The sequence below is a fragment of the Salvia hispanica genome, chromosome 3 (genome assembly GCF_029641045.1).
Source record: "Salvia hispanica isolate PSC_SH4W2 chromosome 3, Shi_PSC_v1, whole genome shotgun sequence".
Classification (NCBI taxonomy): domain Eukaryota; kingdom Viridiplantae; phylum Streptophyta; class Magnoliopsida; order Lamiales; family Lamiaceae; genus Salvia; species Salvia hispanica.
This window is the reverse complement of record NC_142694.1, coordinates 7,394,228-7,417,263: the sequence shown is the minus strand read 5'-3', so window position 1 is coordinate 7,417,263 and position 23,036 is coordinate 7,394,228. Positions and strand designations below refer to the sequence as shown.

The 23,036-nt window shown below is 37.8% G+C and overlaps 3 protein-coding genes across 7 annotated transcripts; 1 reads left to right on the top strand and 2 right to left on the bottom strand.

Annotated features, from left to right (window-relative positions):
- Nucleotides 1-1,934: 1,934 nt before the first annotated feature.
- Nucleotides 1,935-6,944, top strand: LOC125200197 (rab GTPase-activating protein 22-like). Of its 4 annotated transcripts, none has more exons than XM_048097921.2 (6): nt 2,280-2,403; nt 2,497-2,690; nt 4,434-4,569; nt 4,654-4,703; nt 5,162-5,215; nt 5,373-6,944. In XM_048097921.2, exons 2-6 carry the CDS (start codon nt 2,524-2,526, stop codon nt 6,613-6,615), a joined length of 1,650 nt encoding a protein of 549 aa, XP_047953878.1. In that variant the 5' UTR covers nt 2,280-2,403; nt 2,497-2,523; the 3' UTR covers nt 6,616-6,944. The 4 variants fall into 4 exon arrangements, with proteins under 4 accessions (XP_047953877.1, XP_088924799.1, XP_047953878.1 ...); XM_048097922.2 differs by having other exon boundaries at nt 2,282-2,403; nt 2,524-2,690; XM_048097920.2 differs by lacking the exon at nt 2,497-2,690 and having other exon boundaries at nt 1,935-2,403.
- A 140-nt stretch (nt 6,945-7,084) lies between these two features.
- On the bottom strand, nt 7,085-8,781 carry LOC125200198 (cytochrome b5-like). The gene is made up of 4 exons (XM_048097923.2): nt 8,638-8,781; nt 8,398-8,502; nt 7,581-7,647; nt 7,085-7,504 (listed from the first exon to the last, which is right to left on the bottom strand). The coding sequence occupies exons 2-4, from the start codon at nt 8,482-8,484 to the stop codon at nt 7,242-7,244; spliced, it is 417 nt and encodes a 138-aa protein (XP_047953880.1). The 5' UTR covers nt 8,485-8,502; nt 8,638-8,781; the 3' UTR covers nt 7,085-7,241.
- An 8,687-nt stretch (nt 8,782-17,468) lies between these two features.
- LOC125216584 (metal-nicotianamine transporter YSL2-like) lies at nt 17,469-20,772 on the bottom strand. Of its 2 annotated transcripts, none has more exons than XM_048118338.2 (8): nt 20,423-20,772; nt 19,906-20,258; nt 19,461-19,633; nt 19,293-19,390; nt 19,087-19,221; nt 18,813-19,002; nt 18,610-18,724; nt 17,469-18,525 (listed from the first exon to the last, which is right to left on the bottom strand). In XM_048118338.2, the coding sequence occupies exons 2-8, from the start codon at nt 20,252-20,254 to the stop codon at nt 17,591-17,593; spliced, it is 1,995 nt and encodes a 664-aa protein (XP_047974295.2). In that variant the 5' UTR covers nt 20,255-20,258; nt 20,423-20,772; the 3' UTR covers nt 17,469-17,590. The 2 variants fall into 2 exon arrangements, with proteins under 2 accessions (XP_047974295.2, XP_047974294.2); XM_048118337.2 differs by having other exon boundaries at nt 19,906-20,310; nt 20,423-20,771.
- Between the last annotated feature and the right edge of the window lie 2,264 nt (nt 20,773-23,036).

The following is a 23,036-nucleotide window of genomic DNA, read 5'->3' as shown; positions in this document are numbered from 1 at the left end:
CAGTTTCTCTCCTTTGGTACAATAAATACGCATGCAAGAGTGAATGCAGAAGAAAATGTCGATAGAGAAACAATCTTTTAGTGTATCTATTCTTCTTCTCTCACAACTCATTTTTTGCAATGAAATTGTTTGTTTATTCATTTCGTTTAAGCAATTGCAATCAATTTTCGGTAGCACAAATAGTGTTAACTTAATAGTGTAGGAGTTTCTTGAAATTTCTACTAGTGTAGAGGTTTCTTGAATTTTCTGATTTCATTATTTACACATGATGGATTTGATTTCATGGAAAGTCGGAGACTTATCCAAAAAATAAACTAAAAAGTTGGAAGACGATAATTTAGTACTAACACAAGGCTAAGTACAATCATCAAAAGGAAAGAGGAAACAAAAAGAAATGAACAATGCGAATAAAGAGAGTTTAGATAAGAAGACTTATGATTTAGGGGTCCCTTTCCTCAAATAAATATAGATAAATAAACAATGACAAAATTATTTGTGAACAAAATCACTCTTTAATCATACCATACCCTACTTAACTTACATGTCGATTTGTTAATAAAATAGAGCTGCTCATTGTTCAATTTGATTGTTTGTGATAAATATATTTATTGCTAAAAAAAAAGAAGTGTTTGAAAGGATACTTTTTGTATTGCCAATTTATCATATTTTTTGCTTGAGCTTTTTATACTAAATTATATATAGAAATAGATGATAGATGAAGAATGAAAATGAAATCCAAAATTTGTAAAATGGGAAATGCCAACCTCCGGACTCCGCTGAAATTGGCCATTATAAGAGATTAGGAGTGATCTCCTAGAAACAGTAATCACTACATCCTGGAGTATAATTATTTAGCGTCAATGCGAAGTCATTAATTGAGTATGGTGGGACATTTGCAAACTTCTCAAAATCATTATTGTCCCATAAAGCCATGGAGTAGTATACAAATTGTCCACATTTTCTTAATGACATAACTCCCGTAAATTAGAAATTCGTTTAATTTATTGTTTTTAATACAGTGGAGTAGTTTTTTTAGGTTACATTTCAATACTCAAAAAATTTGCCTTCTGCACTTCAAGCACAATGATTCATGAATAAGGCGCAAAGTCCAACGACCAAATAACGAGACAAAATGAGTTAATATAAGTAGTCATAAAATTTGAATGTCCAAACTCACTAAATTTTAGTTACTTGACTTGTGGTATCAATAAGGAATAACTTGTTGAGCTTGCCAATCTATATCGTATGTTTAAACAAAAGCATTAACTTTTTTTAATAACAAAAATAATGTAAGATGGTCCTTCACGGTGTAAAGATTTTCAATTGTCTTCATAATTATAATATTTTAATAATGGCTACTTACCATTATTTGCATAATTTCACACTTTTGATATATTCGTCTATCAGTAGTCTATCCAAGTTTTCGAAAATGAAACATATTTTTAAATTTCAAAAGTATTAATATTACTAAAAGATAATGATAAGAGAATAGTAATATAACCATATTCGAATGCATAACTAGAAACTATTTTTAATCTTAATTACTTGAATTTGAAACTTTGAATAGACTTTTAGTGATAAGTCTAAGAACATCACACCATGCCGCTCATGTCTCGTGCGACACGATTCTACAATGAATAGCTTGATAAAAGGTCGAAGATAAGATAAACTCAAAACACGTTCTCAATTTGAATGATAAAATTTTAGTATTATATAAAGTTGGAATTGTTTATAGTAATTGATAATCGAATAATGAATTTGATTTCGAGCCTAGTACGCAGAACAAGCCCATCACACTGTGGTTTAATTTTATTTTAACCTTAAACCATTTAATTAAAAGTTGTAATTTAGTAAATATAAATCGTCAAAATTATTGAATTTATAAGATGACACTCACACAAAGGTGGTAATGGTCATATCATAACGGTTCACACGGCGTCGTTTCACTCCCAATCTCTCTCTCTCCAAAAGCAAAACTCTAGAGAGAGAAAATCTATGGATACATAGATCGCATCATCGCAGAGAGAAGACAAAAGCCCTCAAAGGAGAAAAAAAAATGAAATCAAAATAAAAAAGTGGGAAAGGAGTGAAAGAAAAAGAGGAGAGGAGGGAAGCATTAAAGCGGAGGTTGCTGGTGGTATTCAGTTGGTTGATGGTGGATAATCAACAAGGCGTTCCCAGGGGCAGATTCGTCATTCCGCGCATCCACCCCATGCTAGCCGGCGGCGCCGCGGCGGTCCAAGCCATCGGGAGCAGAATCGGCGAGCTGAGCAGGGTGGTCTTCATCGGAGGCGGCGGCGGTGGAGGATTCTGGAGGGATGCGGCGTCCAACGGCGGCCTCACCCTCGCCTTCACGGCGTTTGCTGGCCTCGCCTTAGCCGCCGCAGTCTTCTACACTTCTAGGTAAAGAGCTACAGTGTCACAGGAAATTTTCTCAATCCGGTGTTGTAAACCCTAGGGAGACTTAATTTAATTAGATTAGGGCAAAAATTTTAGGAGTGATAACTCATAAAGACTTCATAGATGAGAGCTCTAAGACGAAGTCAGACTTCGTCAAAATCTTCGTCACCGTCTTCAAATACGTCGTCGTCTCCACCGTCTTCGTCGTGGATTCATTTGAGATCGGTTCTCTTCATAGTAGCTTCCTCCAACTCCTCACCAGCCTCTTGTTCTTCTTCCTCTTCTGACCGGTGAGTCTCTTCTTTCTCTCTCTAAATTAAAACACCTACTTAGTTTTTTTCTAATCTTTTAGTTCAGATCTTGAGTTTATACTTCCAAAACATGAGCTTTTTTCAATCTCATATCACTTACCCTACCATTCAATCTGCCGCTTCTTTGCAGCTCGATTCATAGCTGTCCATTTCTTCGTGTTGCTGGTCATAGCCCTACGCCTAGGTGTACGCTTCAGTTAGTTTAGTTGTTAGGATTGATATGTAAGAGTAATAAGTAGAGTATTAATTTGACTTGGTAATATGAAATATCTTTTTTTATTTGTCAGCCAAAATGGGCTAATATACTACTTTGAATGATCGACTGGTGTTGAATAATTAGTGCTTGATTAATAAAGCACTCATTCTTGCCCTTATATTGGATTTTGTCAAATTAAAGTGTAATCTATGCAAGGTCACCAAGGTTGTAAACTTCTAAATTTTGAGTCATTGTATTTACATTTTAGTTTTGTCCAAGTAGGAAAAGGATATAGATGGGATGAAAAATAAAATCTCCCTCGAAGTAGAAATTGGTTATTGACCTACTTTCCAGTGCTGTACATCGATTTTCTCTGAAGCTTCTTTTAAGTCTTGATTCTTGAACAAGATGGAAGATCAAATTTTTACATCAAATCATGCTTTATAGACCTGGAACGTTTTGGGAGATTTAGTATGCGACCATAAATATCTATTTTTTCTCAATAATCTGAATACACTATTGTCTTTCAACATATTTTAAGGTGGTGATATAACTGGTTTTGTGCATGGCTGTGAACACTAAATCACTGTGATGTTTTGTGCATGGCTGTAAACACCAAGGTTGTGGACCTCATGCTCGAGGTTGAAAGTTGAGTCCAGAACCTCAATCAGAAAGTTGGCCGATTAAACTTTGTGATATCTAACAGTTGTTGTCTAGTTCATTTGTGTTATGACCTTAGCAATAGTTCATATTCAGCTACCTCAAGTTTTAATTCACCCTGCTAATCTCATCCAGTATCTATATTTTGCATCAATTCTTATTTTGAATGACAACATTATATATGAGTATATTATAGATATTCCACAGAACCAGTACTTTCACACTTCAAAGAGATATAACCATGCCAACATCTGAACCTGTTGATATTAGGCTCTTCCACGCCTTGTGTGAACTTATTTACCATTGTATATTTGTATTAGTTTTCTGAGAAGTATTTTGGTTGCTTTATTTAGGATGCAAGATGAATGAACCTTTCTCTTGGACGGCTACAAAGAAGCTAACAAATTTCTTTTTACTTTCAAGTTGCTACATGAAAAAAATATATCGCTACTGTGCTGGTTCTTGTATTAGTGGACAGTTAGCATCTTCTTTGAATATAAACCTTTAAACAAACATGTGGAATTTAAAGTAGTTCTCTGTAGTAGTTACTTGAGTTAGGAAGTTTTTTCAAATATCAGCTGGTCATTTTCTAATTGTTAACTGTTAAGTTATGGAACTTGATAATGCTGCATGCTCTGTATTGCTTTTCATCTCATACTTTTTCTGCGGAAGGATATGCTCTTTTCATCTCAAATTCTTTCTTTGGAGTTATATGCAGGCAGTGATAATTAGTAAATTTTGTCCTTATGCTACCAAACATGATTGTGCCCAATAATCTTGTGACTTGGGAACCTTGTACTCTTTCGATTTTGTTAACACGGCCTCTCATTGATCAAGTAATAATTGGTGATATTGCTAATTTTCAGGGGTCGCCTTAAATCCCCATGGTCCCGGAGAAAAAGGAAGCATATACTCTCACCTCAGCAGTGGAAAAGTTTGTTCACTCCAGATGGAAAGCTTCGTGACAATGGAGTTAAATTCCTGAAAAAAGTTCGAAGCGGAGTGAGTTATGCTTTCATATAGCTGCAAGTTAATTGTTGTAGTTGGTAACTGCTTGAGTTTGATTTTATACCTTGCTTTATGCAGGGTGTTGATCCTAGTATTAGGGGAGAGGTTTGGCCGTTTCTTCTTGGAGTGTAAGTTTACTCACTTCAGGAATAAGATATCTGAGTGGCAATGTTTTCTCATTTTCTGCTTGTGGATGAACATTGCATTAATAGTTTAATTTCTGTTTGTGAGATGTAAATAACTGAAGAGTAAGGGTAGATCAGGTCTCATGAAACTCATTGCTTCTTGATGTTTGTGTTTGCTTGTAATAAACCATTTGATTATTAATGTCTCTGAACATAGTTTTCGTGTTCCTTCTTTGGTCCAACAAAAGTTCCCTTATCCAGTCCTTAGCTTTAATGTTTAGGATGTACTGACCTCACTTCCCCTTCTTGAGGGTTAGTGCCATCTCTGTCATCAACATGCGTTTGACATTACTTAAATATATTTTGACCTGCCAATGTTTTACTTTCAAGCTTATTTCTGTATATCAAGAATATGCATATGGCCTAGTCATAATGATTATGATCTCGACTTCTTTCTGCAGCTATGACCTGAGAAGTACCAAAGAAGAAAGAGATACTACTAAGGTCCAGAACAGGTACAGTCATACAAACATGAGTTTGTTACCCATGTAGTGGACTCTATTCATTTTCTTTTACCTTTTTTTACAAAAATCTCCCATCCATTTATATGTTTAACTGATTAATAAGTCGATAAGGTTTGGCCGTAGATTTATTGGTTGTTACTTTTTGCAGAAAGGAATATGAGAAACTACGGAGGCAGTGTCGCCGGCTCCTTAAACATATCAGTGAACCTTGTAAGTTAAATGCAAATGGTGAAACAAGCAATGCTGGTGGTGGAAGTATCACTGAAGAGGTGGATTCTCCTTGCTCTGAAGAGGTGGTGAGTGCCAGAGGATCCCTTTCGAGTGAGGAAGCATTCGATAATAATGAGGAGGAATGTCATACCACCAACTCAATCATGAATGAATACGAGGGCTCAAAGAGAATTACAGATTCCAACGTCACCTCTGACTCAGAATCCTCAGACTCTGAATCCTCAGATGATCCTGAATTAAGTCAAACTTTCGACGTAACAGAAAGCACACAGGACCAGGACCCTGAAAATGACCTGTCCTCAAAGGAGGATTCGTCTCCTTCAAGCACGGATGTTCAGTCTCAACCCTTCAGTAGGGAAAATTTTGCCACCTGGCAGCGAATTATCCGGCTAGATGCTATTCGGGCCAATGAGGATTGGATATCATACTCCCCATCACAGGCTACGGTGACAGATGCAAAAGCCCATCGTGCTGCTGAAGCAGTGAGGCTGAAGGATTATGAACATCTCATTCCTAGCAGGATCTTCCATGCTGCTCGTTTGGTAGCCATTCTTGAAGCCTATGCAATGTATGACCCTGAAATCGGCTATTGTCAGGGGATGAGTGATCTTCTTTCTCCTATAATAGCTGTGGTGACAGAGGACCATGAAGCTTTCTGGTGCTTTGTGGGTTTCATGAAGAAGGCTCGTCACAATTTCCGACTTGATGAAGTGGGAATCAGAAGGCAGCTGAACATCGTCTCAAAAATCATCAAGTACAAGGACTCACACCTCTACAGGCATCTCGAGGAACTCCAGGCTGAGGATTGCTTCTTCGTATACAGGATGGTGGTCGTGCTCTTTAGAAGGGAACTAACTTTCGAGCAAACTCTATGCCTCTGGGAAGTCGTATGGGCGGATCAGGCTGCAATCAGAGCTGGTATAGGGAAGTCTGCTTGGAGCAGGATCAGGCAGCGGGCCCCTCCAACCGATGATCTCTTACTCTATGCAATTGCAGCTTCTGTCCTGCAAAGGAGGAAGCAAATCGTGGAAAAATACAACAGCATGGACGAGATTCTTAGGGAGTGCAACTCGATGGCAGGGCATCTCGATGTGTGGAAGCTTCTGGATGATGCACACCACTTGGTTGTCAACCTCCATGACAAGATCGAGACTCATTGAGTATGTAATTTTGTTCCCTCTAATTATTGCTAAGTCTATCGTGGAAGAATTTCTCCGTTAGTCCGTTTCTTGGTAAGCAACAAACTTTGGTGCTTGTTTTTGGGGAAGTAGCAAAGCTCTGAGGCAACTCGTAGGGGTCTTTGATAGAGGCAATTTCCGAGTAGAAATCGTTGATTCCATCTGTATCTCTACAATTGGAAATTTTCTGCTGAGCTTATTCATGTTAATGGCTCTATGCTTGTCTATTTACTTATCAAATTGCTAACACTGTGAGACCTTAAATGGTTGTTTTAGCACTCTGCTTGTATCTACCTCTGATTATAGTTTCAGTTGAGAATCCAACAACGAAAAGGTGTTAGATGGATTTTCTTATCACCGAAGCATTTAAACGACGACGTCATTTTAATGCTAGCTGTCACTGGATAGTGAAAATAATGAATACGGAGTACTAAAATTACTCTATCAAGCATAACAAATTGCCAAATACTTTTATTTTTTGGGATAGACTTATTACTTGTAAATCAATACATTTACCATGCACCCAAAAATATTGGATAGCGTGGGTGATAAAAGTTGAATCCTTGACAACTAAGAGGAGTTGAGAAGTAAGGAAATGCCTATATGAGTTAAGATGATTTCTCTTTGGTGTGGTGCCGGACGGCAAAGGCCAATCCCAAGATCAAGAGAGGCACGAGAAACTGCAAGATCTTGATGACAAAATCGGGTGACTTGTTGGCGCTGTGGGCAGCAGATTGTTGTGGGGGTTGGGAGAAAGGGCGTTTCGAGGGAACTGTTGCCGGGTCTATCTCCCCAATGTAGTACTTGTCCATCATCTCACGAGCTTCATCGCTGTGCCCAATATCCTCGAAGTCATTGGTTGCATCTTTCCCTGTAATGAGCGAACAACTTCAAGAACCCAACGAGTTTGATGACAGCGATACGAGCATTGAAAAGATTATATTTACCTGTAGCTGCTAGTAGAACTTCATCACCTCCGGGATGATCGTCCATGAATGGAGTCACATCATAAACCTGAGGAGAATCCATTTTAGCATACGCTATCTTCGTGTTAGAATGCTATGCTATCTTTTGAAAGATTAATGAACATACAAATTAACTCAAACTTAAATGCAACCAAACACTCAACATTTTAGCAGTTTTTATATGCCCGTAACAGGATAGAACCAAATTAAGATAACAGATTACTGTAAACCTCATACTTATCTCAACCAATCTCTCTCTCTCACGAAGACGAGTTTCATCTTTGCTCCATTTTGTATAATCAGGTATCCATCTTTGCTGCTTCAAGTGTCTCATCTAAGCTATACAGTTTAAACAAGTCTTCTACTCGTTTCTCTCTCTTTCCCTCTCTAAATCATTTGAAAGCTAAAATTACCATAACCAGCTAACCAAGTTTGACGCTATGATTATGCAAATACAGTAATGAAGCTACATATTAACAACAAAACAAATTCCTAAATCATCCAGAAGAAAATCGAGGATCACAATCTTTCACCAACATGACTTTTATTGAATTGATAAAATCAACACAAAAAGCTTCACATATCAGATTGACAAACTTAGGATACTTGATTAAGCTCAATAGCATCTTTGATCGCATGAATAAATGAAAATCCGAAAGCAGCATCCGATTAACGGTCAAATCTCAAAACCTCCAGGAAACAGATTTTTATTGAAAATTTTATAAAATAAATTAATAACGCATGGAGTCCTAATTTTTGTTGCAACGAAAAGGAATCAAATGTATTTTTTTAATCGAACCTTTCCACTGATAACGAGCCAACAATCCTTCGTCTTATTATGCTTCGCGACTTCCTCAAACACGTGAAGCTTTGGATCTGACGACATTACGCCCCCGCGCAAACTCTGCACAAAATTCTCACGATCACAATCAAAATTCTCCACGATCAACACACAACACACATGGAAAACCGACGATCCAAAAGCAATTACGCAGGAAAAGGTAGAATCTCGGAAAGAAATGGAGCGAGAGGAGCTTACCAGAGAGATAACGTTTGACTGTGTGACAGGATTGACTCTATCTGTATGCAGGTGAATCGAGTGTGGAGTATTGAAATCATCGAAGATATATAGTTGTGCTGAATTTATCAATTGGTCCTTAAACTCATTAAATTTCACTTTTTGGGTGTGGGGCGTGTTGTCTGCTATAAATTGGAATTTTAGCTAATTTATGCAAGTATTTTACTACTACTGTCAAACAAAAATGACGAAAACTTTAAAATATGTAGTACTAGTAGCTAATAAATCAGCTGACTTTAAGAATTAATAATTGTTTGCTTACATTTATGAATGGATTTTTTTATTAAATGCAAGAATCATCTTCTAAATTTAAGTAGTACTAGTTCTTTTACATTTTTATGTAATAGAAATCTACATTTCGATTATTAATATTTAATATTTTATCCGTCCCAATTAAATAATAGTACTACTTTATTTTGTTACAGGAATTAAGAATAGTGAATTACTATAATAAAATATGAGATAAATAAAATAGAAAGAATAAAAATTAAGTTTTGTCAAAATAGGTGCCAACTAGCACGTATCACTTATCTTGAAATAAATGGAGTAATTTTTGTATCTCTTCCTAAAATATAAAAATATAACACAATATCGCATGTATTCCACCACATATTTATGTCATATAACACAATAATGGTGTGAATTGATTAATTCATAAACGGCATTTAAGAGGGCTTCATCTAAAATTATATATTCATAATTTTTAATATGATCATAATTATTTAATGTCAACTGTTAGAGATAGAGTTCGATTGTGTGTTGTAATCGGAGAAGAGAGAGTGATGATTCAAGAGTTTGAGAAAGGGAATTTCTTATTGAATAGCGAGAGAAAAATGAGCTACAAGAGGGTGTCTAACTACTAACCGGAAAACAACAAACTTATTTATACACATTTCAAATCTAACAGTGATCAACGATCGAGATTTAATCTCTCGGATCAGAGGTTGATCCAAGGCTCTTGAAGCTCATCATCAAGAAATGATTTCCGATTCATTTCTCCTTTATGTTTGCAGCTTAATCCATCAATATATTCACAAACTCCACCTTGATGGTTTAGCTGCCATGTGAGTCAATGCTATGAAGCTTTATCAACCTCATACACAATTCAAGCTTAGCCCTTGGTATAGGCTTTGTCAACATGTCTGTTGGATTCTCAGCAGTGTCGACCTTGAAGATTTTTACTTCTCCTGCTTCAGCCTTCTCTCGGATGAAGTGTAGACTAGGGCTGTCAATTTTTTACACGAAACGATAACGCGACACGAAACGGCACGAAATTAATGGGTTTGGGTAAGAGCTTATTGGGTTCGTGTCCTTATCGGGTCGACCCATTAAGGACATGAAAATTTCGTGTCGTGTTCGTGTCGGGTTCGTGTTATCTGTTAACAATGCGTGTTCGTGTCGTGTTCGTGTTATCCGTTAAAAAATAATATTTTTAATATTACTAATTCTTATTATTTTCATTTTTCAATACTTATTAAATGACTCTTACAATCTCATTTTTCAATACGTGTTGTTATCGTGTCGTGTTGACCCGAAGTGGTTCGTGTCGTGTTCGTGTCTGAAGGTAGCGGGTCATGTTCGTATTCGTGTTTGAGGTTTTCTTAACGGGTCGTGTTTGTGTTTGTTGTTATCGTGTTCGTGTCGTTATCGTGTCGACACGATAACGATCCGACACGCACGATTTGCCAGTCCTAGTGTAGACGCACATCTATGTGCTTACTCCGCTCATGATAGACCTGATGCTTGGCTAGACATAAGGCACTATTATTGTCACAACCAATGCTTATAGATTCTTGAACTATCCCAAAATCTTTCAATACCCCTTTGAGCCAAGAACTTTCCTTCACTGCTGATGTTAGTGACATGAACTCAGCCTTAGTAGTGGATATAGCAACCACTCCTTGAAGACTATTCTTCCAACTGATTACTGAACCATAGAGAGTAAATAAATAGCCTGATTGAGACCTTCTAGTGTCTAGATTTCCAGCAAAGTCAGAGTCACTCCAGCCCTTTAATGGATCTCCCTCATGCTCACTACTTCCATCAAACAGAATACCCACATTAGTAGCTCCCCGCAGGTATCTCACCAGCCACTTCAGTGCAGACCAATGCTCCTTTCCATAACTAGTCATGTATCTGCTAGTTACTGATATGGCCTGTGCAATGTCAGGCCGAGTATTAATCATGACATACATTATGCTCCCAATAATGTTTGCATAAGGTATGTTCTGCATCTCCATTTTCTCAGCTTCACTCTTAGGTCCCTGTTCTGCACTCAGCTTGTAGTGTTAGCCCATAGGGACAGAAACCTCTTTCACATTTTCCATCTTGAATTTCTTGAGCAACTTGGCTATATAATCAGACTGTTCCAGCAGTATCTGCCTCTTTTCCCTCTTTCTCACTATGGACATTGCCCAGGATTTTTCTGGCTGGGCCTAAATCTTTCAACTCAAAAGCAGCTCTGAGATCATTTTTCACCTTTTGAATCTCTCTCAAATCAGCACCTGCTAGCAACATATCATCTACATATAAGAGTAGATAAGCCACAATAGCTCCACCTACACTCTTTATGTAGACACATTCATTATAACAAGATCTTAGAAAACCACCCTTGATCGTGTGAGTATTGAACTTCATATGCCTCTGACGGCTAGCCTACTTCAAGCCATAGATACTTTTCTTTAGCAAGCAAACTTTTCCTTCATCTCCAGGTTTTATGAAGCCCTTTGGTTGAGTCATATAAATGGTTTCATTTAGGTCACCATGCAAGAATGTTGTCTTAACATTCAATTGCTCTAGCTCCCAATCTTTTCAAGCCACAATTGCCAATAAAATTCGAATGGAAGTGTGCTTCACCACAGGAGAGAAGATTTCTTCATAATCAATGTCATGCTCCTGTGTGAAACCTCTAGCCACTAGCCTGGCTTTATATCTAAATTTATCTCCATCAGCAGCCTCTATCTTCTTCTTGAAGATCCACTTATAACTTACAACCCTTTTACCATTTGGCCTCTCCACCAGAACCCAAGTACCATCATGGCTTGCATCCACTTTTCCCAATCTTTGCTCTCAACTGCCTCCTCATAGCTGCTAGGCTCTGAGTACTCAATTTCCTCAACCACCATGAGGCAATAGAATAGATACTCAGCATCAGAATACCTGGAAGAAGGCCTCACATTTCCCTTAACTTTGTCCCTAGCTAATTTCCAGCTGTCTTGAGCTGCTGGACTTGATTGTTGTTGTGGTGGTGGTTGGGGAGAATGTGGAACATCAGTATTGTTGGAACCGGCAGCGGAAGCGGGCGCATAAATTAATCACATAATAATCAGATCTATTTAGCAGATTATTTAGACAAAAGCTATTCGCGTAATTATCACATGTATCATGCTCATAACTTGAATCAATCATGCTTTAAGAATATTGAAACCTAAAACATGCTTTTCTATGGAGCAGAAAAATACCTAATTAATTCTCCAAAGAATTGAAGATGGCTAGCTTCTTCTCCACGTGATGCTTTGAGTACTAAACCACAAATCTTCTCTCTGGTTCCCGAACTGTATCCCAATATCAGTGTAGGCTGATCTTACTAGAATACTAGGACTTAAATAAAGAAGACAGAAGAAATCCTTTTTGGAATAGGAGAGGAATTCGAAAATTCCTACAGCTTGTGACAGCTGAAATTTTTGAAAATTTTAGCAAATAAAATTGTGTTGTTTCTGTCTCCTTTATTCTCCTATTTATATTAAGTTCCTTTTGGGCCCAGACAGGGATCTATGGAAGGTTTTGGATATGGGCTCACCAATTTACTTTTTACTAATTAAATTGAATCCACAATTTAATATAAGTTATAATTGGAATATTACGAGCAGCCACTACAGAAGTAATATTGAACTCTCCCCATCCAAATCCGAAATTACAAGTAATCCGGGTTTCCATTTAACTTTCATTTCCCGTGCTTAAGATTAAAATGTCCATTAATTAATTAATGTCTGCTATTGACTTAATTAATTAACTTCTTATTAATTCCAAGAGTGGACTTAGCATGAAACGCTTATTTATTATTCATAGAGTAATCACACTCCAACTAGCTAGGTTCCGAATAATAAAACCTTGTTTTGCGCTCCTCTTGAGGACATTATCAAGCGAGACTCAGCTCGCGCACGATTCAATATAATAGCAATCCTAGCATCGCTAGATATCGATCACCACTACCCAATATATCAGGATTATTGGGTTACGAAAAAACCCGCACCATTTGATAAGTCAAAGTAGTGCATAATCAATACCGTATGCTCAATGCTAACCTACATTGATTAAGAAACAAATATTTATCAAGACCTCGCCTTTCAGTAGATAGCCTAAGGCAAGTCTCGCTGTTAGATCCGTTCAGTGCTATACCACACCAATGTCATCTTATTTCAGTAAGGCTTAGAAATATGCGGACTGACATTGCAACCTTTCTCGATGGGTAGTCAAATTCCATCTAGGTTGTGAAATTCATCTTTTTCTTTGTTTTAGAACTGACCGTATTACCTTAAAGTGGACGACGCCCACAACCGGTCTACTAAAACAAAGACATAGACTTTGTTAAGTTAACTTATACACTTAAACATGCATTAACATCCATTAGATGTAAAACATAACAACATTATGACAAAAATAATCTGTTTTATTTATTGGAAAATAAAATAAGAGTTTTACAGTATTCAATCACTCGAAACGTGATTTCTAGTATACAAACTCTAACAAGTATCTCAGTTTCTTGTTGTACTTGAGATCCTTGATGCCCCACCTCAATCTCAGAGATGATCACCCTCTCACTGTCATTCTTTGTTTCGGTATCTGACTTCTTCTTGAAAGGCATCTCATGCTCCCAGAAAATGACATCTCTGCTAATAATAATCTTTCCATTTCCAAGTTCAATGCACCAAAGTCTATAGCCCTTCACACCTGGCTGATAGCCCAACATGATACACTGGACTGCCCTTGCTTCCAACTTCCCTTGCTTGATGTGTGCAAAGGCCTTGAGCCAAAAACTCTCAAGTTCTCATAGTTGCTACTCCTTCCAAACCATCTATTGTCTGGTATGTCCCCATTCAAGCTAAATGCATGGCATTTATTCATCAATATCACAACAGTCTTCTTGCCAAAATCTCTTCTCCAAGCCAGCAGATAACATAATACACCTTGTTCTCTCTAGGATAGTGCGGTTTGCTCTCTCTGCCACACCATTTTGTTGTGGATTCAAGGGGACAGTCCTATGCCTTTTAATTCCTCTAAACTTGCAAAACTCATCAAATTCTCTTGACAAATACTCCATCCCATTGTCTGTCCTCAAGCATCCCAAACTTGTTCCTTTCTCTGCCTCCACCTCAATGCACCATTCTCTGAATCTACTGAAGGCTTCTGACTTCTCCTTGAATATGTAGAGTCATATCTTCCTGGAGAAATCATCAATGATGCTCATGTAGTATCTCCCACCTCCAATGGACTTTTCTTGAGCAGGCCCCCATAGGTCACTATGTGCATAATCATGTGTGTATGGCTTTCGGGTAACTCAATTTCTTGGCCTTACCTAACACACACTCTTCACATCTCACTGAATAATCATCAGCTTCATCACAGAGCACAAGGCCCCTATTAATCAGCTTTTTCACAGTCCCAAAAGTTGGATGACCAAGCCTAGAACGTCTGACCCTCAGACTTTCTGTAACAAGGGCACAATCCACCTCTGAATTGGCTTTTAACACAGTGGCAGTCATGTAATACAAACTACCCTTTCTTCTTGCTCTCATTAACAATTTTCCTGACTTGCTAACAGTCATTACTCCAACCTCAGACACAAACTTACACCCTTTTCCTTCAAGAGAGCCAAGTGATATCAAATTTCTTTTAACCTCTGGGATGTATCCACCCTCTACTTTCAATCTGATGGAGCCAACACCCTTAACCAAGCATATTTGATTATTTCCTAACATAACAGATCCAAAGATCTTTGTTAAGTCTTCAAACCAAGACAAGTTGTAGCTCATATGGAAACTGCAGCCAGAGTCCATATTCCAAGATCCATCCTCCTTCTTATCCATAACATTCAAGGTCATTGAAGCCTCATCTTCCTCAACCTCCTCGGTTGAATTCACTGCCTTGCCACCATTCTCTTGTTGCTTTCTTTTCCAGGCATAGCAATCTTTCTTCAAATGCTTTGGTTTCTTGCACCAGTGGCAAGAACGAGTTTCCTTTTGATCATTTGATACATTCTTGGAAGGCTCATTGAACTTCTTGAACAACTTCTTTCCCTTGAACTTTTTCACATTCAAGCTCTCAGACATTGAGCTATCTGACCTAGCCTCCATATTCTGCAGCTCCTTAGATCTCAAGGCAGCCTGCACCTCAAGGAATGTCACGGTTTTCTCTCGGCCAAACAAGATCGCATCAAGAAGTTAGTCATAACTTGATGGGAGGGCATTCAATAACAGAATCGCCTTGTCCTCATCACCAATCGACACATCAATATTCTCCAGATCATCGACGGTTTTACTAAAATCCTCCAACTGTTCTAACACCCCCTTTCCCTCCAAGAACTTATATGAATACAATCGCTGTTTCATAATCAATCTATTTGCAAGCGATTTAGTAAGATATAGAGATCTTCCAGTTTAGCCATTATACCTGCAGCGGTCGTCTCTTTCGCCACTTCTCGCAGGACTTTATCCCCAAGGCTGAGAACAATCGTGTTGAACGCCTTCGCCTCATTCTCTGCGCGTAGTTGAATGCTCTTTTCACTAGTGTCCGCTATCTCGGCTTCCTTTCCCTTAGTCGTCAAAGCAGAAGCCAGACCTTGTTGAGTGAGTATCGCACGAATCTTCATCTTCCACAGTGCGAAATCGTTCTTCCCCGTGAATTTCTCCGCCTCGAATCTTGATGCCATCGTCGTCGCAGATTCGTCTCCTCAAGAATTCCTTTTGTCTTTCAATCAAATCGATTTTCCACCGGACGACGCCAATTGTTAGAGATAGAGATCGATTGTGTGTTGTAATCGGAGAAGAGAGAGTGATGATTCGAGGGTTTGAGAAAGGAAATTTCTTATTGAATAGCGAGAGAAAAATGAGCTACACGAGGATGTCTAACTACTAACCGAAAAACAACAAACTTATTTATACACATTTCAAACCTAACGGTAACTAGTGATCAACGGTCAAGATTTAATATCTCGGATCAGAGGTTGATCCAACGGCTCCTGAAGCTCATCATCAAGAAATGATTTCTGTATCTTCATTGGAGATGCACTTAACAGTAGTGCATATAGATTTGTTGTTCACAAGTCTGAAATATCGACTATTACAGTAGGAACAACAATCGAGTCAAGGAATGCCGTATTTCTTGAAAATACATTTCCTTGCAAGGACAAAGAAGAAGTCCCAAATTGTTGGTTTTAGGACTTACAAGAAGGAATACAGAAAAGAACTAAAACGAAAATTACAAATGGAAATTGAAACTACAAACTGTAGAACAGGAAAGAGCCGAGTCGAGAAGTCCTCTTTCCGCAAGACGAGATACGCCCCGGTAGTGCTTTTCGGATTGGCGTTTCGTCCCCAAAGATAAAACGGCTACGTCTCTGATGAAGCAGCACCGCTATCAGCAGAGCTCCGGCGAACTGGATGGAGGAGAGGGCAGAGCTTCGACAGAAGAACAATGCAGAGAGAGAGAGTTTATGATGCAGAATGCTTTCTAGTGTTTGATGATGTGTAGAATGCATGGAATGGCTAGCCTATTTATAGGCTCGGTCCACTGCAGGGGGTCAACGGCCATAATGGTTGTCATCAATGCTAGACCGTAACGGTCGTCGGTTACGAGGCGTTACAAACGTTACAGAGCTGAGAGTCTGAGTCTAGAAGCTTCTAGATTCGTTTACGACGTGGACTATCACGTGTCAGCCACGTTGGCTTACCGCGTCATACTGACGAGGTGGCATCCCGCTTGGCTCGCTGACGTGGAAACGGTGGTGGTCTAAAAAGAACTAGACCCCAAGCACCAAGCCCACGACCAGGCCCAAAGACCAATTGCCAAGATCCAAGTCCAAGTCCAAGTCCAAGGGCTCGAGGCGGGGCGAGCGGCGGCGGCGGCGCGCGCGTGTGCGCGCGTGTGGGCTCTACAGCCCATCTTAGTCCACTATAATTATTCCATGTAATAATCCTTCTTATTAAATACTAGTTTAATAAGGTTGTAACTTCCAATGTTGGATAATTAACTCTCTTAATTATTCCCTAAGCTTCTCTCATAGCTCATTAAGTTTGCAATTTTGCACAACTTTAATCCCTTATTTCTCACTCACCGGGAATCGGATTTGAGAAAATGAATATACCACGGTCATCTACTCCGAACGTAGATCGACGCTATATTATTTAATTTCACAAAAATTAAATATCTCGTTGAAATTATAATTGGTCAAAGTTCATTGACAGCATAGATTCCAACAATTTCCAATTCCTTTCTCCTTTATGTTTGCAGCTTAATCCATCAATATATTCACATCAACCTCCATTAATGTCCTACTCCTACAATTTAAAGAGTCAATTCGTTTTTATTGCGGTACAATGATCCGTGTGATTTAAAGAAAACATTGTCAAATAAATAGTCAATTCGTTTTTATTGCGGTACAATGATCCATGTGATTTAAGAAAACGTTGTCAAATAAATAGTCCAATGTGTGAATGATGGTATGATTCAAATCTCCACTTAGTAAAGTCCTTATACCATTGTGCCTCGAGTTTTAGCAAAAGATAGCTAGTATGTTTTGTAAATGAAGATTGAATTTCATTTTTTTATATCTACCATCATCGCCAAAACATTGATTATTCCATATCTATTACACTCTAATTTTGCAATTAGCTACTACAATCTATCATCTAAAATCCTATGATATTTTCCCAGGAAAGAAACTCATACAAATTGGTGGATTGATCTTTGCCAAAGCAAGAAGGCAAGAAGGCAAAATCCACAATCCATCCCCACAAATTAAACCTGATGCAATTGCAGGAACCATCAATCCAGCCTCCTTCCTATTTATTCTATTCCACACATACACAGCCAAGCTCCCAATGCACATGTCGATTGCGAACGCCCCCCCGACCAGGAACGGAACCGCCATAGCCATCGGCAGAGGGACGAACCTCCCAACCCTCCCCGGCGCCATGTCCCTCAACAGGTTCACCAACACAGCGAACCCGAAGAACCCGTAGCATAGCTCCAGGCAATGATGAGGCAGAGACGAGAACCCTTCCACGCCGAGAATGGCCATGTTCCGATATATCAGCGCGTATGGTGCCTTGTAGCTCCCGTTAGGGTTCCCCACATCGAACGCCTTGTAGAAGAGGAAGAACGTGAGGGGCGCCACCACGCACCCGATGGCCGTCCCGATCGCCTGGCTGATGAGCATCGAGCAGGGGGAGGTCAGGGTCAGGTGCGCGGTCTTCATGTCGTGCATTAGGTCTGACGATATCGAGACCATCGACTTCACGAGGCCGCACCCGATCATCCCGGCCACGACGCCGTTCTCCTCCCCGCCCAGAGCCGCGAGGACGAACAGGGCAACCTTGCCATAATTATACGACATGTTCATGTCCGTAAGGCCGGTCCCGTAGGCGTTGCAGAAGCTAAGAGATGGCGCGAAGATGTACACGACGACGATGTAGTACCACTTGAGCTGAGGGAACATCATCGGGATGATTATGGTTGAGACGACGGAGAATAACAAATAGCCAACGCAAGATACCCACAGCGGAATGCTCTCCTTCTTGAACACCTCGTTCCTTCGGATATCTACCGTGTTTTGATCCTTGTCGTCCGATTCTGTCGCCACGAACACACAGAGCGATCAGATTCTTGAACATCAGATAAACATTGTTCCAAAATAGAGAGAAATTGATTGATCACCTGAGATCTGATTCTTCTTGTTGAACGTCGTTCGCATGCTTTGGAACGTGAAGAGCAACGTCTTAACGAAGTTGTAAAGGCCATCACCGAGAATGAGAGAGATTGAAATGAAAACCTGCAAATGAATGCCAAAACATATAGTTTTATGATGAAATCGAATCGAAAAATGACAATATGTACACAACTTCTTAGCTGTTGCATACTTTGTAACCATTGAGACTCTTCATGCTGGTTTCTTTGATATCTTTTGGGAACCAATCCCCCTTGCGTTGGTCTATCAACGGCCACATGATGCCCCACGAGAGCACGGCTCCAAGAAGCAGAGACACGTTCACTAGGTGCGAGCAGATCATTCCTGCTCCGACATAGGTCATGCTGAAGTCGAAGAAAAACCTGTGGGATTTTGCTGTTTCAAATTAGTTGCTATGCATAAACAATTCACGAGATCAAAACGGTACGAGTTTGCAGCGTACGTACGTTTGCTTCCAAGCTTTCAACCCGAATGTGGGGAAATTGGCGAATCCACATTGATCGCCACCTGAGTAGAACCATTGGAAGAAGCTCCACATGAAGCTGAATGAGAAGACCTTCCCGAATCCACGGACCTGTTTCCTGAAATCGGGATCAATCTAAATACACATACGCTTGAACTAACTCGATTTATTCTAGGAAAGAAGGCCTACTTGGCCATCTTGTTTCCTTTGGCAGTGTGGAATCCATTGATGAGAACAGCAGTTGCAGTTCCACTCGGGTATGGTAACTTGTAGTCTATGATCATGACCTGTCACAATAACAAAAATCAGAGATCCTTACTTGTTCGAACGGAAGGACTTGGAACTGTTTCAGCATACCTTTCTAAGAGGAACCAATGCTAACAGACCAACAAAGCTAACAACAAACAGGAATCCTATCATCCAATCAAGAGCTGGCTCTTTCAGGTTCGCAGGCGAATTCCCCCGTGTGTCGACTCCCGCCTGCTCGTATATCTTCCTACTCATTCCCAACAGATAGGATGCAAAGCCACCTAATGCCACAATATAGCCAACCAAATCAATCAAATGTTCAAGAAAAGAGCAAAACATGTTACTCAAAATGTTACTATTCAACTAAGAAAAGCTAACCAAATCAATCATATCAAATCAGATGTTCAAAGCAAAAAAAAAGCATGACATATGAACTAAAACCAAATGAAATGCTTAAAGCAAAAGCATGATATATAAACCATAATCAAACTAAATCAAATGCTCAAAACAAAAGCATGTGATTCAAAACCAAACCAGTGTTAAAGATGCTGACCTCCATAAGAGAGAGCATAGCAAGCAACTGCACACGTCTGGATCAACGTGTTCTCCTGTCTCGTAAAGGGAGTTGTCGTAAAATTACACTTTTCGAGCAGTTCAGTCCATGTTCGAATGAACACGAATGCAAGAAGAGCAGCTGATACATTGAGGTTTGGCACCAACCCAGTGGACAGATTGAGCTTCATCGACACAACACTATAAATAATTCCAATAAATAAACCAGCAATCATTCCTCTAATAGTAATCTGTTTTTCCCATGGAGGAAGCCTCTTCATGTCATCTGGCAACCCTCCATTTTCCCCCAAATTCTCAGTCTCAATTTCTCTGTTTTCATGACTCCCCATTTCCCTTTCAATACCAACAATTTCACAATCAACAACTGGAAAATGCAAGTAATCTCCTATCATAATCACAAAAGGCAAAGAAATTCATGTCAATACAAACAAAAGCAAGTCTTTTTTTCAAGAACTGAAAGAAATCATTTAACATGAAATTTTATAAAGAATTCTTACCTGTATATATGATTTCTTCCACTGAACAATATGAAAATTGGATTTACCGCAAAACCCACAAAAGATATGAATTCCACACCCAAAACCTCCCACTCCCACGTGATTAGAATTTGAAATTTCAATGAATTTCAGTAAAATGAGGTTTTTACCGCAATGCAGTGTGATCTGTGATGGACAGAACCTGAATTTAAAGCCATCAATGAAATAGTTGGAATTCATTGCAAAAAGGAATAAATTAGTTGAAATTGTGTACTAGTACAGCCGGAGTAGTACAAATTCAGGCATCATTAGATGTTTTTATTTGTACTACAAAATTAAGAGAAATTAAGTAAATCCCACTTTAGATTGTTGAACAAATGGTGGGCAGAAAATTTGCCAAATCATCAACGTTACCACCTTTTTATTGTCACTATCTTTTTTAAAACACAAGCAATAAAATGTGCGCATTTTCTTCTTGAATTTCTTTACCTTAAAAAATAAACGTGAAGTAGAAATAGTAGTACTAGACTTGTAGCTAGATTTAAACGTATAACTTTAAATAAAAAGAGGATTATGTTCAATGCACTATTGTTGGTGTTGATTCTCTCTCATATTGTGTGGTTGGCGAAATTTATTAATTTTACATTTTAGGATTATGTTATGACATATAGATGATGTTATTTTAAGAGTTTTGTTTTTGAGGATTGTGTACGAGAGTAAAAAAGAGGATAACAAAATTTATTAATTTTACATTTAAGGATTACTATGTCATAATATGACATCTAAATGATGTTATTTTTTGAGGACCTTTATTTTCAACAATTATGAGAAATTCTAATGCAAATTTTTTATGTCTATATTTAAGGGTTAGGTTGTAATAGGACATCTAAACTTCACATAAATAATATTTCTTTTATGTGAAAATTAAGTAAACCATGTTATAAGAAAGTAACTTTACATTAAATCTTCTGGGGAAAAATCAGAAAAACTCAAAGTTCATATATTTAAATTTAAAAATAAAAGTTTGGGGAAAAGCCAGAATATATTGAATGGTCATGTATTTACAGCCAAATAATAATAATAATAATATAATAAATTTAAAATTCTAATAACTTAACACACTAAACACATTGATTAATTATAAACTAATTTCCAAACACATAAGTTTATTATGAATTATTTATCTAAAAATTAATTTTCATATAAACAAACAGACATATAGTATAAGTTATGGAAAACACAATCAGCAATAATTTTGTGTATAAAATCAATCATCTAAACTTGTTATCCCGATTCATTTCTTAATATGTAAAATTCAAGAATCAAATGCTCCATGTAACATGACCATATCAACAATGGGCAAGATTATGTAATATAATACTCTTTGGAGTAAAGCTTAACATAGGATATTGGATTATGGATGACCTGCCATCACTCTTTATATGAACTTTTTGGTACAAAAAAACAAAAAGAATCCTCAGTTCCTCACTGATATTGACAAAGATAACTTTGCACCTTGTGTTGTGGCCCATATTGAAATAATTATATAATTTGGATATGTATATTGGAATACTTATTATAATTTGGATTTACTTTTCTAATATTGAGAATTCCTTTTATAAAACAGATTGAGAATTTTGGAATTTGTTTGTTGATTAAAAAAGTGTATTGGGTCGAGTAGTTACAATCAAAATTGGTTTTGTAGGCTTAACGCGTCACAATATCCACTATCTCAACAAATATCACTGCCTGCCATCTCCCTCAATCTAAAAAGATGGCGTTAGGTATTTTGCTTTTTTCTTTTAGATGTAAATTAAATTGTTTTATATGAGAAATTTCTTAAGCAAAATAGTCAATTGTGTATGACTACAAACAGAGTCTTAAAAAAAATAGAGAAAATAAACTCCCCCAACTAAGGTGGGGAAAAAGGAAGAAGACATAGTGGTTTCGGTATTGTGTAAAATGGATGAAAGTATTTTTCTTGACTGATGACTCATGAGTGGATGGAAGATAATTTTATTTCATAAATAAGGCAAAACACATTTAATGATATTTTGGTTTTAGTTTTGGTTTGGATATTTTATTGCCATTGTGCTTTTATTCTATAGGTCCTACAGCCTCGTACTTCTGTAGTATTTTACTATATCAGTTATTAATGACTTTAATTAGTGTATTAATGGCGTTAGTTAATGTTTTCAAACATTAAACATCCCACTTAATATAATAATTTGCTCTCTGGCATGAGATTTTACCGTATAGAGTACTCATCCGTTCCATAAAAATAGAGATATTTGAAATAATACAAGAATCAATACATAATTGATAAAGTAAGAAAGAGAAAGAGAAGTGTAATTAAAATAATCAGTGGATAGTAAGATCCATATTATTATTGGTGTTTAATTATGGGATTTAGTGGTATAAGTTCTGAATATATTGATGTATATGAGTAGTGAGTTGAGAACAACTTTTCACAAATGAAAATGAACTATTTTTATGGAACCAACGAAAAAATAAAATATCTCTATTTTTAATGGACAGAGAGATTACTATTGTTTTATGATTTAATAGAGATAAAATAAAGTAAACAATAGAATAAAATAGATATGATATTATTTCAATTTTAAAAAAAATTATG

Excerpts from the sequence above, each read along its gene's own strand:
- LOC125200197 (XM_048097920.2), top strand. The coding sequence starts at position 2,153 with ATGGTGGATAATCAACAAGGCGTTCCCAGGGGCAGATTCGTCATTCCG. Across the intron at positions 2,404-4,433 it reads GCAGTCTTCTACACTTCTAG|GGGTCGCCTTAAATCCCCAT; the intron begins GTAAAGAGCTAC and ends GCTAATTTTCAG. Across the intron at positions 4,570-4,653 it reads TGAAAAAAGTTCGAAGCGGA|GGTGTTGATCCTAGTATTAG; the intron begins GTGAGTTATGCT and ends TGCTTTATGCAG.
- LOC125200198 (XM_048097923.2), bottom strand. The coding sequence starts at position 8,484 with ATGTCGTCAGATCCAAAGCTTCACGTGTTTGAGGAAGTCGCGAAGCAT. Across the intron at positions 7,648-8,397 it reads GGCTCGTTATCAGTGGAAAG|GTTTATGATGTGACTCCATT; the intron begins GTTCGATTAAAA and ends GATTCTCCTCAG. Across the intron at positions 7,505-7,580 it reads AGTTCTACTAGCAGCTACAG|GGAAAGATGCAACCAATGAC; the intron begins GTAAATATAATC and ends CGCTCATTACAG.
- LOC125216584 (XM_048118338.2), bottom strand. The coding sequence starts at position 20,254 with ATGGGGAGTCATGAAAACAGAGAAATTGAGACTGAGAATTTGGGGGAA. Across the intron at positions 19,634-19,905 it reads CTATGCTCTCTCTTATGGAG|GTGGCTTTGCATCCTATCTG; the intron begins GTCAGCATCTTT and ends TTGTGGCATTAG. Across the intron at positions 19,222-19,292 it reads AAAGGAAACAAGATGGCCAA|GAAACAGGTCCGTGGATTCG; the intron begins GTAGGCCTTCTT and ends TCCCGATTTCAG.